The sequence below is a fragment of the Solanum dulcamara genome, chromosome 7 (assembly GCF_947179165.1).
Source record: "Solanum dulcamara chromosome 7, daSolDulc1.2, whole genome shotgun sequence".
NCBI lineage: Eukaryota > Viridiplantae > Streptophyta > Magnoliopsida > Solanales > Solanaceae > Solanum > Solanum dulcamara.
In genome coordinates this window covers 76,021,270-76,038,181 of record NC_077243.1, presented here as the reverse complement: position 1 = coordinate 76,038,181, position 16,912 = coordinate 76,021,270, and the positions used below count along the sequence as shown (strand labels likewise).

General features: G+C 36.5%; 2 protein-coding genes and 1 non-coding gene across 3 annotated transcripts; 2 read left to right on the top strand and 1 right to left on the bottom strand.

Moving 5' to 3' along the window:
• Positions 1–2,522: 2,522 nt before the first annotated feature.
• Positions 2,523–8,059, top strand: LOC129895790 (aspartyl protease family protein 1-like). The gene is made up of 10 exons (XM_055971558.1): positions 2,523–3,364; positions 3,910–4,045; positions 4,804–5,039; positions 5,941–6,165; positions 6,284–6,419; positions 6,717–6,790; positions 6,875–6,974; positions 7,061–7,121; positions 7,542–7,613; positions 7,699–8,059. The coding sequence occupies exons 1-10, from the start codon at positions 2,973–2,975 to the stop codon at positions 7,941–7,943; spliced, it is 1,677 nt and encodes a 558-aa protein (XP_055827533.1). The 5' UTR covers positions 2,523–2,972; the 3' UTR covers positions 7,944–8,059.
• LOC129898068 (U6 spliceosomal RNA) lies at positions 3,506–3,608 on the top strand. The gene has a single exon (XR_008768986.1). It is a non-coding gene; the product is annotated as a U6 spliceosomal RNA (small nuclear RNA).
• A 919-nt stretch (positions 8,060–8,978) lies between the features above and the next one.
• On the bottom strand, positions 8,979–10,737 carry LOC129895353 (uncharacterized). Its single transcript, XM_055971065.1, has 3 exons — positions 10,546–10,737; positions 10,414–10,468; positions 8,979–9,438 (listed from the first exon to the last, which is right to left on the bottom strand). The coding sequence occupies exons 1-3, from the start codon at positions 10,635–10,637 to the stop codon at positions 9,310–9,312; spliced, it is 276 nt and encodes a 91-aa protein (XP_055827040.1). The 5' UTR covers positions 10,638–10,737; the 3' UTR covers positions 8,979–9,309.
• Between the last annotated feature and the right edge of the window lie 6,175 nt (positions 10,738–16,912).

Sequence of the window (16,912 nt, the reverse complement as noted above, 5' to 3'; positions counted from 1 at the left end):
GCAACAAAATCATTACCTATTAGAAAAAAACAACTTTTTGAAGTTGTGTTTAAAAATATTAAAAAATTGTATTTTCAAAAGTTGATCAATATTCATGGTTAACTAAATATTTAAAGATAAATTTTCAAAATCTATGGCTAACGGTTAGTTTTATTTTCAATTTTCAAGGAAAAAATAGTTCAAATAGTTAGCAACCGACTTTAGATTCTCCTCAAGGCACCATGTTGAGTAGGGATTTGAAGAGAAACTCTATTTTGAGGGTGTGTTTGGTAGGAAGGAAACATCCCCCCCCCCCAGAAAAATAGGTGGGTTTCTCACTTATTTTTCTTATATTTGATACGTAAGCAAAAAATATTATGCTAAAAACATTTGTGTAGGAGGTCTGATGGAGGTGGAGTAATGGGGATAGGGGCTATGGGGTGGGTAAAGATAAGGTGCGTTGGAGGGTGGAAGGACACAATGAATGTGGAATATCATTTGTAGAGCTTTTTCTATTAAAAAATTATTTTCTCATTTTTAAGAAACTTATTTTTCTGGAGAAATTTTTTCCACGATACCGAACACACCCTCAGTGTTCAAAACACACTTGAAATATCACTTTTTAGCGAGTTTCAAAACTCTCACTATTAGTTGTTCCCAATTTTGCCTTCTCATAAAATTTAGAAAAAAGCATCATATTCTAAAAAAAAAAAATCGAGTTGATCTTATCCAAACTTATTACAGTATTAAGTCGAGTTGACAAGGGTAGATTTGTAAATGATTGGTATCCGCTGTAATACAGCACCATTAAAATTTGTTGGCACTCATGCTACTACAAGAAGGCTAAATGGTGCAGTTCGATGGATGTTGAGTTGTTTTCCATCTTCTTTTTTGTGATGCACTCATTTTCTAGAAATTCTAGATTTGTTTCTAATCGTACCCCCTACTATTGTGAGGTAGAGTGATTTTTTCCAAAAGATGTTTGGTGAGAGAGAGAGAGAGAGAGAGAGAGAGGGAGAGAGAGAGTTTCACAAAGACATTTGGCGTGAGAAGAAAGTGTGTGTATACAACAACAATATACTTAGTGTAGTTTCACTGGTGTAGTCTAAAAAAGATAAAGTATAGATAGATCTCTACCTCATGAACAATAGAGAGATTGTTTCCGAAAAATTCTTAGCGCAAAAAGAGAGTGTGTGTACAAGTACAACATGAGAAATCTAAATAGCCCCTTACTCCATTATTCTCCCACATCGGTTATCAACAGAAATAGGGCCACTTTATAAGTTGTCGACCAAATAAGAAGTGTGCGGAGCTTGGTAACTCAAGTGAGGGCATTAAGGTGATGGGACAAACTCCAAAATGTAGTCTTGTGGGTGGTGACAAAGCACAATCTCCAAGATTTGGAGTCTTGAACAAAATACTGACCTGTGGTATGGCAGATACAGCGCTCTCTTCCCCTCCCTCTTGCTTGGGCAACAATAATGTTGCTGCCAAGATCAGGTTGCTTAAGTCCAACCCCAATAAGTCTCATCATAGTTTGGACCATTTGGAAGGCGGAAGGACACAATCAATGTGGAATGTCGCTTCCAACTTCTATTTCTCCAATTAGTGAGTACAAAGTATTCGTTTTTTTTTTATTTATCAAATGGCTTTGTAATACTTTCACAGCCGAAGATCTATCGATAGCATCATCTCTATCTTACCGGAATAAGGTCTGTGTAAAAACTACCCTCTCCAAACCCCACTAGCAATGGCGGAGCCAACATTTTTAATAAGGGGGTTCAAAATCTGAAAAAGTAGACACATTACCTAGCCGAAGGCGGTTCGACATTTACTATTTATACATAAAAAATTATTTTAACCATTCGCCGAAGGGGTTTCGGATGAACCCCCTAGCCACCATGTGGCTCCGCCACTGCATACTTGTGAAATCACACTAAATATGTTGTTGTATAGTGAGTGCAGAGTAACTTTATTTTTACCACCTGAGCCTTTGACAAGTTCAAAAACAACTACAATCTAAGAAGGTTAGGGTGTACGCACAAACCTTATCCCTACCTTACAGAGGCAGAGAGACTGTTTTCAAAAGACCTCCCGTTAAAGTAACACAAATCAAAGAACATGCAGAAGGGAAGAAATAAACAAGTACTAGAGGAATTAAGCATCACATAGCATACAAGGAAACGGTAACAACAGCAAAGTCAATCTTCCAATATATATTCTCATCTCACTAGTCATTCTGGTAGGTACTACCAGCACCCTCCCAAGTTCTTTGCACTTCATATACACTAAATAACATTAAAACCTGGATACCATTATAATCTGAACCCAAAACATGTAACCCACTATCCCTCTCTCATTATATCATTCATCATTATTCCCCATTTGACAATAAACTACTACAAGTTGTAATAAAGCTTCAACTGGTGGACTCACCTTCCACATCCTCCAAATTTCTATTCATATCTTTATCAACACCATTTTATTGATTCATAATTCCTCCTTTTTTGTTTCTCTACATGTACATACATACATTATATATATATACTATATATTATGCATATATACTCCAGTATCTTTTGTTCATTTCATATCACTGTTCCATTGAGAAACTCTTGGGGAGTTCTTCCCGCAAACCGTTGGCAGTTGAACTCAAGAAAGGCTTACAACAGCTTTTTTCCGTAGAAGTTCACTTGAATCACGTCATCTTCAACCAAACCTCTACCCGAGAAGTCCATGGGATTCAAGGATGTGTGCTTGTGGGTCTGGGTAAATATTGCAGACCAACAGGTCTAGTGGTTGACAATCGTTTGGTAAAGGTTATCCCAACACCTATAGTTGGAGAGAGGACTTGTTCGCTTTGTAGATTGACTCAGTAAAATCTCATACTGGAATAAGAGGACAAATATAGGGCCTCCCATATAAGGCAAATCATCAGGAATTCAACCGTTGAAGTCTTTGCAAAATCGCGAGGCTCCAAAGATTAGACCAAAATGGCCAATTTTTTGACAATTGAGCTGAGCCATTGGGTTGATTTGATTCCAATGAATCATGTTTGTTGTACTAGTAACTTCATGGTATTTGTTCTTTTCTTGGCTTTACAGTTGCATAAAGCCTTTGGGACATTTGGGTTTGAAATACACCACAGGTATTCTAATCCAGTAAAAGGTATTTTAGACCTTCACTGGTTGCCTCAAAAAGGTAGTATTCAGTACTATTCAGCTTGGACACAACGTGATCGCCTTATCAACAGGCACCATCTTACCAACACCGTTGATCCTACTCCCAAACGTCGCCGTCTTAACAGCGGCATTGATCCTACTCCACCACCGCTCACGTTCGCAGGAGGAGGAAACAAAACAGTCCTACTCAGTTCTTTGGGATTGTAGGCTTCTTCTCCTTCTCTATATTAGTACTTCAATCACTTCCCCAATATTTTGATTTGCCATGAAACTTTGTAGTCTTTGTAAATTACCTGTGTCTCAAAAGAAACTCTGGAACTTCTGTTTATGATCATCTGTGTTTTATTCATTCTGGGATATCCAATAAAATTGGAACGGTACAGAGGAAACTAGCATGACCCTTATGCAAGGATGACACATGTCTGCTTTAATTTGACTGACATTTACTTGTATATGTAATTTGGCAATGGAAGACAGTTTTGTAAGAGTAAGAATTCGAGGTGGATTAAGGATTTAAAATCAGAGACAGTGGGACTGGTAGACGTGCATCCAAAGATCCAAGTGCAAGCATTGAGTCAAGCTGCTTACATGTAGGGGGGTCTGAGAAGGGGCGGACCTAGTATATTAGTTACAGGCTCATCGGAACTCAATAGCTTTGGTTCAGACTCTATATATAGTTGTTTAATTGCATTACCTGTAGTTGTGTTCTTCCTTTAGGACTAACTAAATGTGTTTGTGTGAGTTTCAGTTTGCATTATGCAAATGTGACAGTGGGCACGCCTGGGCTATCATTTCTGGTGGCACTCGACACTGGCAGTGACTTGTTTTGGCTACCATGTAATTGCAACAACTGCGCTCACACACTCGTGACAGGTTTCGGAAGAGTATGTCAATTGAATTTAAGTTTTGTGCATTCACGGTATATAAATTTTTTTATATCATCAGCTTAAGTTAACCTATTAAAACAGGATACTCTACCTATCAAAAAATGATGTGATATACCTATAAAATAGGATAAAAACTGGCTATAGCCAGTTAAATTGCACCTTGTCATTTGATAAAATTTCAATTAAGCTTGAGATTTAGATCAAAGAAGAAACTGGGCAGACAATTTTGAGGAAACAGTTGGAATTTGAATAATTAATGGTTAAAATCTCATAAAAATAAGTATATGCAAAAGTGAGATTTTATGTTTGTCAGTTAGGGTTAAAAAAAGAGTGCGACCGAATGATCAATGAAGCGGGAGGATAGGCAAGAGGTCTTGGGTTCAAACCCCAATGGAGGTGTAAAACACTAAGAAATTTCTTCCCATTTTGCCTAAGCCTTGATCGGCAGAGCTACTCGATACTTGTACTGGTGAGAGATAGGAGATACCAGATGGAATAGTCGAGGTGCGTGCAAGTTAGGCAGAACACCTCCATCATGAAAAAATATGGTTGAAATAAAGTTTTGGGTCACCATTCATTGAAAATTTGAGGTGCTTACTAGCTTTAGTTTTGTGTGCTACTGTACTACACCAAAGTTTGCTTCATGAACTAGATTTCCTTATTTGCTCTGTTGTTGTTTCTTCCCTTTTTTCTGTTTATGTTATTGCTTGATGACACTTATCATAATTGTTTTACAATTTCCATTTTTGGAACAGACTATAGACCTTAACATTTACAGCCCGAATACATCATCAACAAGCAAAATTGTTCACTGCAATGGCACTCTGTGGGGGCAAGGAAGACAATGTTCAGTGACACAAAGTGCATGTGGCTATGGAGTTGCATATCTCTCTGATAATACCTCATCTTCTGGGGTACTGGTCGAAGAAATCTTGCACTTACAAACAGATAGTTCTCAACAAAAGGCTGTTGAGGCACCAATTACATTGGGGTGAGTTTGTATTACTACTTGTTTCTCGTTGGAAAATATTAGGGTAGTCACTAACACAAGTCATATGAGAGAAAAACGGAAGCTCAAGGATCAGAAGCGGATCTAAGGGTTCAACTGAACAGGGGTGGATCTAGAGGGCCGTATACGAGTTCACAAGAACCCTAGCTCAGACCCTGTATATATCTATAAATATATTAAGAAATCTACTAAATATGTTTAAATATTTGACTGTGAACCCAGTTGTTATTGTAGAATTAACTAGAGGTAGTTGTAGGCTATGTTGCGCGGACTCTTCCTTTTAGCACTAGTACTGGTAAGGGTGTGGGATCTGTAACCGGTGTGGTCAATCGAGGTTGGGTATTTTGACCACAATCCATGACAAAATTTTAAGGAAAAATGAAAGATTGAATTATTGATTGCATCCCACAACCTTTTAGAGTATTTTTATCTTTTTTTATAATTTTGAATTATTTTAGCTGAATCCCGCACCCATATCGATACCTGGATTCGTATCCCGAACCTTAAATTTAGACTATAAAGTATTCAACCTCTAGATCCATACCCGCATCAGATACCCACACCTGAGTCCAAGTAACTAGGCTGTAGGAACCCATAAACTTCAAAGTTTGGATCTGTCTCTGCTAATTCCACTGTTTTTGCCTTGAACTATGTATACATATGCTAAAAGGCATTTAAAATGCATACACATAATGACCACGATCATTATGGACTCAAGACTCTGAATTTGTGTCGCCTCTTCCGAGGATACTTGTGAAATCAACTACTCGAGTGATAATTTCAGAAAGTAGTTGCTATTTCCCAAATTTGATAAAGCAGCATGGGTTGTGTAATGCACTTTCTTGTCCACTACAATCTATATTTACTAGTAGTTCTATTTCAGGTGTGGAATGAAACAAACTGGTGCTTTTTTGAATGGTGCTGCTCCCAACGGGCTATTTGGACTCGGTATGGGAAATATATCTGTTCCTAGCATTTTAGCCAGCAAAGGACTTGCTGCAAATTCTTTTTCTCTGTGTTTTGGTGCTGACGGTACTGGAAGAATAGATTTTGGAGACAAAGGGAGTCCAGACCAAGGAGAGACACCATTCAATCTTGAACAAACACAGTAAGCATTCACCTTGATTTCAAAGTATTTAGCATTTTGATTCTGTTTCAAGCTTGATTATGATGTGGGAATACAAACTAAATATGTATATTTACTTTTTTTCTCTCTCTAAATGCATCCAAACTTATAACATTAGTCTGACGGGTATAACTGTGGGAAACAAGAATATTGATGTTGATTTCACAGCCATATTTGACTCTGGCACCTCATTCACATACTTAAATGATCCTGCTTACAAAGTCATTACAGAGAATGTGAGTCGGGAGCAAAGATGAATGCAACCTATTTCACTGTTCAACTGAGCAAGTATTTCGACACGGATACAAATATATCATATATATCTGAAAACAACACTAAAATTTCAATAAATATAAAATTTCGAAACCATAATTTCAAAAATACAATAATTTCAGAGCTAAAAACCTTAAACATTGAACTCATCAAGCTTAAATCCTAAATCTGCCTTTGGTCAGGAGTTGAATGTATGATCACTAGTTGGAGATTTTACTGTTTAATATTTGACAACTAAATATATTTAGTATATTTTTCAGTTTAATTCCCAGGCACAAGAGCTACGTATTCAACCTACAGTCCAGGTTCCGTTTGAGTACTGCTATGGGCTAAGGTAAACCAGCTTTATAATCTGTCTTCATTCCTTCTCTTAATTCCCTATAAACTCTAAAGAAGTTAACACCATCTGTTAATACAGGGCAAATCAAACTTACTTTCAAAATCTTGATGTAAATTTGATAATGAAAGGTGGCAACCAGTTTTATCTTTTCAATCCAATTATAACATTGTCCCTTCCGGTAAGATGGTACTGCTCTTTGTATGTTAGAATTAGATCATTCTTTTTATTATTTTCTAATTTCTAATGACCCTGCTTAATCCTCAGGACAGTTCCGCAGCATATTGTTTAGCTGTTGTCAAAAGTGGGGATGTCAATATCATTGGACGTGAGTATCTATTAACTAGTTAAGAGACTACTTATTTCTGCAACCAAGGAACTAAATTCATACAATTAGCAAGTGCCAGGAAATATTAAGAAGTTTTAGTTTTCATCTTTTTTTCTAATGATGTTAGTGTTGGGGCTAGCTCACGCATAATTTTCACTGGGTACCTGTTACCTCCCACTAGCATAGGTATCAGCTAACTCTGCCCACCAAGACTTAGGCAGGTGGGAAGAAATCACCTAGTGACATTTATCTCCACCGGGACTTAAACCAGAGACGTAGTTTTCATCTTATATTATCTCCACTGGGACTTAAAACCGGATACCTAGTTTTTATCTTATATCTTGAGTCTTCACATGTTTCGATTTAGAGATGAAGTACAGAAATGAAAGATACAACACTGATATGAGCACCCCTTTGCAGAAAATTTTATGACCGGCTATCGGGTGGTTTTTGACCAAGAAAAGATGGTTTTGGGATGGAACCCATCTGATTGTGAGTTTCTATTTCCTTCTTTAACATAGGAACCTTCTGTGTACGCAAAACCAGTTCAAGTCTAAAATGGAGTCCTTTTTCACAGGTTATGATTCTAAAGAATCCAAAAGTAAAACTATTCTCCCTGTTAAGAAGCAAAAGCCTACCGAAGTGTCTGTTCCTACCAGTGGGCTTCCAGAAGACACCAGAGAAAATGGAAATGGTACCATTAGTTCAACACCAGATTTTACATCATCAACATCTGCGGGAAACTATGTAACAAGCTCGACATTCTTTTGCCAACTTGTAATGGTTCTGTTTTTCCTTTATAGCTATTATTTAATTATTTGATGATTATTTCTTCATAAGTTCTTTATTCTTGTATCTAGTGTGTAAGTGGTGCTATAGTAACTTGAAAGAGTAAAAAAAAACACCATTTTCCCATACTGCAATGTTGTTCTGTGATTTGTATTTGTCAACAATATGGAAACAGAGGATGAAGTGTCAGAGTGAAACAGTTCATGCGACTTGAGTACTCTCTCATAGTCTCGCCAATAGGAAGCTGAAAGATCTCCTTTTATACAAAAACTCGCACCAAGCAGCATCATTCCCTTGATTTAACGGTAATATTTCCCACTTTATTAGCTAATGCATAGGAAGAGCTAAGATCAGACCTAGAGCCTGTTTGGATTGGCTTATTTTAAGTGCTTTTAAGTCAAAATAGCTTTTTAGCACTTTTGAAGTGTTTGGATAAATTTAAAAAAGTGCTTTAAGCTAAAATGATAAAAATAAGCCAAAAGTCAATCCAAACAGGCTCCTAGTATGGAAGGAAATTAGAATATGGTATTCCTAGTACTTACTGTGTAGTTCTTCAAACACCAACTTAATTTGCATTTTTGAACTGCCACATCAAGATTTGAAGGACAAAATCTGTTGAGGTTTTAGAGTTCCAATGACAAATCTACGGATTTCGCTTGATAAGCAGCTACTTTAAAGGCAATTCCTATTCCCTCTCTATATTGTATCTATTATCCCGATTCCAAGGTATATCAAAATTTGGAAGGCTGGGATTCAGGATCTTGAAATTCCAGATACGCTGACAGTGAAGATGCCAAAACATTAACTTGCAGCATCCCACCAATTGCTGCTTCTGTAAGTATTCTAAGGCCAAGATACAGCACCTCAACTATGTTTCGGAATACAAAATTATAACTAGATTTCCTTATTTACATGTGAACTCTAGAAAACACTGATATCATGCTTAGTAATTTAAAACAGAACCTAGTAACAGTAAATGAAGTTTAAGTCATGTTCTCCAAATGCCAAGGTGTTTGCATTTCGTGAATTCAAGGCATACCATTAATCAAAATGTATAAATCACGAGGCTTTATGCAGTAATATGTTACAATTACACTTATGGAAAAACACAATCTATGCACAAGTGTAATAAGCATGGATGATGGGAATGCAAAAAGTGATTTGCGCAAAACTACCTCATGAAAAGAAGATATAGAAAATAAGCTACTTCCAGGCATTACTAATCAAGGAGTAGCACTTCTTATAAGCCTCATAGCAAAGTACAGATTACCACAACTAAGACTGCAGCCAAGAGCGGGTTGACATAATAAAGAGGTTCAACTGATGTAACCTGACATATTTCTCTTTAACATCTTACATCAGCTTATGAACTCCAAATGCTGTTTGTCAATGAATCGTGTCAAGAACTACCTCTTTGATCATCAGTTCTTTTACCAGGCAAATCAACACTGCCATCAGAATTTAATGCATCATCAGTCTCGATAATCTTGCCATCCGTTGGTACAAGAAGAGGGATCCCATCGACTATCTAATTGAACACAAGGAAGACACATAAGCAAATGACAAACTTAAGAAACCAGCAAAATGTGAATCATGAAGTAAAATGCAAAAGCTCCAGTTGATATGACACAAATGTTCTCTTAATTTCCTTTGTCTGTACTGACAATATTTTGAGGAAAATGTTCTCAAATCAATATTTTTAAATATTTGACTGGAAATAACTAGTTTAGCTTGTTTGGATGGTTGTTACCCATTGTATTGTATTGTATTGTTACTTTAAATACAATGTTTGTTTTAATTGTTACCTCAAATTTTATTGTATCGTATTGTTATATCTGTTGTTATGTAATGACTAGGATTCGATTCATTTTAGTAATGAACAAAACAAATAGGATTGATTAAAACTTAGGCATGCATAATTCAATTTGTTTGTAACGACCGATATGGTGTATTCGCGCTGTTACCTTATAATTTTCATCTTGCCCTTACTTAATTATCCAATAATCCTGTTCTTTTACCCTTTTTTCTACCTTATTTTATAATAATTTTATCATGGACCATACTTTTTCTTCATACCCTCTCCGTTTTAATTTGTTTTTCTTACTTTACTTTTTAGTCCGTTTAAAAAAAATGTAAATTTCCTTTCTTTTGCCAACTCTTTTGTTCTAACTTTTCACCTGGTATGTGTAAGACCACAACATTAAAGAACATTTTAGTACAGACTATATATCTTTAGTTTAAGACCACAAAATTAAAAAATCTTATTTATTTTCATAAACTCCATGTCAAGTCAAAACTAGACAAACAAATCGAAACTGAAGAAGTATTATAATAAGCTTATTATTCAAATTACTGGTGCTCGACATTATGAAACGATATAATCTATCTAGACGATGTATTATACATTATGAAATATTATGAAATGATAGGTAACAACCATCCCAACAAGGTGTAAGAACACAATGGAAATGAAATTCAAAACTGTCCAAAAACGATCACTCACCGGATATGAAACACCAATCGCATCACTGATTAGAGAATTCGTCCTCTCGCAAAGCCTTCAACAGGAAACAAAAAAAACTACTTCAACACAAAATTAATTGAAAATAATTTCGAATTAAGTAAAATTTCTGACCTCAAAGGTTGCTTAGAAAGTGGACAGACCAGAATTTCGAGGAGCTTCTTGTTAATCCCATCTTTCAGAAGTATTCTTCCAAATCTCACCATTTTTATCCAATTTGATTCCCAACAATCTAGGGATTTTATATGTTTTCTTCTCGGGTTCAAATATTGGCGTTAGCGAACTACCCCCTCCACCAATATATTATGAAAATTTCTCACTTTTATTTTACTATAATTTGTTTATTTATTCTTCTACCCCGAATGGACCTGCAGTGCACGATTCAAATTTAATCGGGCTCCACTGACTCCGGATATCAGATTAGAAACCAAAAAAAAACTTAAATTTTCTTACTTTCTTTTTTTTAATTTTTCCACTCGGCGTTTGGTATTCCGTATTTGTATTATGTCCTAACTAGTTTCGAACTCACATTGTGCATGACTTATTTCTGGGGATGAAGTTTTTTTTCTTTTTATTACCTAATGTGTCCGACATCCGCATTAAGGCCCAAACTAAATCCAAATTTAGGCATTGTAGGTATCGGTTTGGTTTGATTTTGAAGTTTATCGGTTTGTAGATATGCTAAACCGTTATAAAACTATTTAGATGTAGGTTTATCGGTTATTGATCGTTATCGGTTCGGTTATCAGTCTAACCGTTAAGATTTGACATAAAGTTTTCTTTATTGAAAATTACTTAGAAACAAGGTGACAAACCAAATAAACCATACACATGAGTTGACAGATTGCATCTTGCTCAAAAGCAAACATTGTCACATTGTAGAATAACTAAAAGTTTGAGACAGTCAAAAATAAAAGTATGAAAGAATTATTTAGTTTACTATCGGGTTTGTAACATCCCTCAAAATACTCACAAGTGACTTAAGAATGACTTGGAAATAGGCCGCCCATGTAATGCAATATCCATAATCTTTTTGGCGAATCCGAGTTCGGAATATCGATCGGGGGGTGAAAACCTACAGGAAAATAATTTCGGTGGATTTTTAGGACCCGCAGATCGAAAGATAGATTTCTCAAGGAACTGCGCAAACCAGTAAGGTGCGCGACAAGTCCGCGTCGTGGACTTGCTTGCCTCCGCGTCGCGGACCTGGCAATGGATTTTTGGCCGAAATTAGGTTTTAGCAAGGGCACTTTAGACTTTTCTCAAATTGTTAGCCAATGAACCTAGACGTTTTTAGGACCTAATTTAACTCTATAAATTGACCTAAACCTCTAATTTTATTCATTCTTCTACAATTCACCTACTCAAATATTTCTCTCTCTACAAAAGACTCTCAAGGGCTCCATTGAAGACTTCAAGTAAATTCACTCAAACCCTCCATCAAAACTCTCAAATTCTTCCAAATTATTTGGTGTTCTCACTTAAGGTATGTGGTATTGGTTCATGGATTCTTTCATCCATGAAGCCCAATCAACCAAATTAAAATATAGTATTTTATGGATTTTATGATCTCTATTCCTATTGCATGAATTATGATTCAAAGTATGATCATGAGTCTATTTTGATATAAATTGACGGTTATTGCATTAAATTGAAGAGTTTTCCCATGAATTCTCCTATTTTGATTTCTAGGGTTCATGATGTAAAATATGAGTATTTTCAATTATACTTCCTAATGATATTATCTATATGAATTATGTATGGGCTGATATAAAGTTTATGATCATGTATGTTTTCAAGTCAATTTCATGATTTTCAAGTCAATTTCATGATTTTCAAGTCAATTGACCATGCATTCATGTCTTACCCTAATTTCAAGTATAAGCTATGATCATGAATTTTTAAGTATGAATTATGTCTGTGTATGTATGATTGTAATGATGAAAGGAAAATTCTCATATTACAAGTATCTTATGAAAATGAGCTACTCTATGATTTCAAACATATGATCATGACTATTATAAATGAAATTATGATTTCTATACTATGTATGTATCCCGTGGGATTTGACTTAGGACCGAATGTGGACTTGAGGTGGGGGCTCGAAATACGGGGTCTTTATATAACGTTTCTTGTTTCATAACTACGTGTCACCGTTGGTTGCCTTCATTGGCTTAGCTAGTGGATCCACATATAGCGTATGTATGACCCGCCTAGCGGGGTAAAGTCTACCTTGGCAAGTAGATTCCCCTTTCCTCCGATGTAGGGGCAACATTGGGATTCTATGTGTTATATCCCTCACTTTTGATACATGGAAATATCTATTTAGCTTCTCTAAAGCTACCATGTGATTCATATTATCTATAACGTTATCAAATAATTCTAAGAAAGGGGGGATGATGTCGCCCCAAATTTTTCATAAGCTAGCTCTATTTGGGTAGTGACGATTGTAAATAGGTTTGGAAGGATGTGAAAGGAGTTAGAGGCCAAATAGTGAGTCGTGGTAATCAACCTACTTGCGTAAGCTACCATATTGGATGTCTTACACAATTAAGCTACTGAGTACATGTCGAGCTTAAGTAGCAAGAATTACGTAGGTTATTAAAGTGAGACGAGATTACGAACCCACGGAAAAGGAAAAAGGAGGCGATGCACCTGCTTGGACCAAGTAGGTGACGCACCTACTTGGACCAAGTAGGTGACGCACCTGCTTGGGTGGACCCCACCCACCACGTGGCAGCCATTGAGTGGGTGCATGAAGTGAGGTAGTGTCCTAGGGGATGGACACGTATCACCCTTAGGGGAAGACACATGTCACCCTCTAAGGAAGGTTATATATAAGTCATCTTATGACTAAGACTACATTTCATCATTTTAACTTAGCCAAAAGTGAGAGCAAAACTAGAGTGAAAGAGAAAGGGAGCTACGACCTAGGTGCAGCAAGGTGAGTTCTCTAATTTTACTCCATAAATTAATTATCTAAGGTATTCTTCGATTAAGTAATGGTGTTTAACAACATAAATTAATAGTTGGGGCAACAAGGAGGTTCAACGTGTGCCTATAATTTTCAGCATGTTTGGAAAGCCGTGTGTTAAGGTAAGGGTTGCTTTTATTGTCACATGTTTTAGTAAGGATTTAAACATATTGTGGGTATGTAAATATGGACTGGAAATATAAAATTATACTTGTTACTGTTGAAGGGTGTCAAAGCCGTGTAGGGGGCTATTTTGAAGCTATTCTAACGGGTTAAAGTTTGGCTAGTATTGTCGTTAGTATGGTGTTGTATTTAGAGGTGGTTTGTATATGTTGCAGGGCTGGAAACATGGTTAAATATGGCTATAAGTGCTACCGATTGCATCCACATTGTGCTCCTTTCCGCAAGGTTGTAATTTTACGAAATAAAGATTGAAAACCGTATTTTAATGCTGTAGTTTTGAGTGGGCTGTTTGGAGCTCGTATTGAGTAGTATTGAAGTAATTTAATTGTATATGGCTGCTGGTTGTGTTGGTGTGTGGTTCTACTACTCAGAGGTTAATTGGAAGTCCGGATACGGCAAGTTATAGGGAAGATGCTGCCCGATTTTCGTTAACTTCTTAACTAATCAGCATACTAGTCAAGGAGTGTGAATGAGGAAAAGATTCCTATAAGTAATTGCTTATAGATTCATAAGCTGGAAGATCGAAGTCTATTCATAATAATGTTAATTTCGTTAAATAGGTTCAAGGGGTAATGAGGCAAGCTTGGATACGGTTGATTCATAAAAGGTATGTGAAGCTATCCTTCTGTTCTCTTGGCATGTCTTAGCCATAAGTGGTTTGTATACGAAATGTGGGGATAATTCTATTCCTGAAGTCCTAGTATGCGTCATGACTTTTATCCACTTCTTGATATTAGAACTCTTACAATAATTGAGTTATTGCCTCTCAAGTCTTCTATATGATAGAAAGTAGTAAGTATGTAAAGCCTATCCCTTCTTTTCTTTTGGCATGTCTTAGATATAAGTGATATGTGATATGAGCTTTGGGGTAATTCTATTCATAAGTTCTGAACATTATTCATAATCCTTATTCACTTCTGGATGTTAAAACTCTTAAAATAGTTGAGCTACTACCCTCGAGTCTTCTATATGTTGAATAATAATGGGATGTATAAGCTCCTATCCCTAAGGACTCTAGGATGACAGATGTCTTTGATCCCATAAGTTGTTTAGCAGCATCTTGATACATGTCTATGATTCCTGAGGCTCCATTTGATACAGTCCTTAGTGACATCTAGAGGGTACTTCAAATAATTCCTACCCTGACTTTCAAGTGATGGTTCACTTGGTTACTTCATTGAGTCTCAGATAATGATTTAAATTATGTGTGGTTACTCACTACTCTGCTCGTGTATACTGTAACACATCTTTCACCGAGTTCCGGACGGGATATGTTATCGTGCGCAGTTCCACTACATTATTCACCGAGTCTCATAATGGACCGGGTATGTTACCGAGTCCCTTACTGAAGGTCCGGATACGGTATATGATAATATGAACTTGATTATGGCACCGAGTCCCAGAATGGGCCGGGTATATTATCATACTCAGTTTTTCTACATTATTCACCGAGTCCCTCACTAAAGGGTCGGGTATGATATATAGATGTTATGGATTGGGCCGTACGTTCCTCGACATATATGTATATGATGATATGATATGATGACATGATGATGTGATAATGGCGTCGGGCCCCAAGATGGGTCCTATATAAATCACCGAGTCCATTTCAGATGTGATCCTATTTATGATATGTTATGCTTTATATACTCAGTACATATGTCGTACTGACCCCCTTTCTTCGGGGGGCTGTGTTTCATGCCCGTAGGTACAGATACTCATTTCGGAGATCCGCTATTTTAGGACTCTCCACTCAGCTATTTTGGAGTGCTCCATTGTACTGGAGCCCAAACTGTTGGTATTGATCATTTGGTGTATGTATTCATTTATCGAGGGGTACGACGGGGCCCTGTCCCATCATATGTTACTATTGATGTTCTTAGAGGTCTGTAGACATATATGTGGGTTGTATCTAGATGTCGTCTAGCTGTACTAGTATGACTTATGTTTTGGAACGTTCCCATTCATAGTAACAGCCTTGTTGGCTTGCGTATATGTACATGACAGATGTAGCAGAACGTTCCTACAGGTAATGACAACCTTGTTGGCTGACCTACTATGTTATCCTTGATGTTGTAACTCCTCAGGAGACAGATGTGTTAATATTTAAATATGGGACAGTTTCGAAATGACATTCTATTCCCTCAAGTCACATATCATGTTATGTTATGAAATGAGTATAGATAACCAGGATGTATACGCGTGTCCAGTTCGGCATTAGTCATGGCCCACGGGGTTGGGTCGTGACACCATGTTATAGCTCGCATAGTCTTATTGTCGATTATGGTTCCTATCCCACATATGTATGGTTTTTTTTATGTTTTAAATGACTAATCCTATCTTTTACTTTATATGATACTCTTATGATTTATTATGCATTGATCCTTCTTAAAGACTACTTATGATTTTATTTTTTTACTACTTCTCCTATCATGCTATTTAAAATGGTCATTTGTACAAACATGGTTTTCTATGCATTGCATTGCCTATATACTTAGTACATTTCAACGTACTAATGTATACTTTTTGCCTACATTGTCTCATAATGTAGAGGTTGAGGTTGAAGATAATATTCCTCTACGTGGCTAGTTAAGCTTTTCTATCGGCAGTGTTTGTGGTGAGTCCTCATCTATCGGGGACTAGTCATCGAGTTGGTTAATATTTTCAAAGACCTTTGTTATGTTTCATATTGAAGGTGAGCTAGGGAAATGTCTTAGCCCCCGCCCATGCTCATGAGTAGAGGCATCTAGTTGGATAAATATTTCGAGTCTATGTTGTCATGTGACATTCCTCAATTTTTATTCATGGTTTAGACTCTCTTACGATGTTCCGCTTTTACTTTACCTTATGTATGCTTATGATATGTACAAGAGGTTTGGTTGGAGCCCTTTGGAGTTTCGATCGCCGCGTTACGACTAGGCCCCTAGGTCGGATCGTGACAGGGTTATAGGTTAACCCATTAAGAAAAAAAACTAAAATCATTATGAACGATAACCCAATAATAAAAAAAATTAAAATCGTTTATCAAAACTGCTAAACAAATAATTCATAATCAATAAATCAATAACTTTTTTCCGATTTGAATTATCAATTTTGGTTTGGTTCGATTTTGAATAACCCTAATTGTAGAGTCTATTTTGGAGGAGGAGACGGAAGGGGCGCTCTCAATAAAAAAAAACTTCATTATCGTGGACTCAATTTTAAAACCTTTGACTAAGGATAGAGGGATCCTAAACCACCCCGCAACAACTCAACCGGGTTGGTAGTTAGATGAAATTTCATTTGTGAAAGATTTCCATTTATATAAGAAGTTTAAAAGGTTTT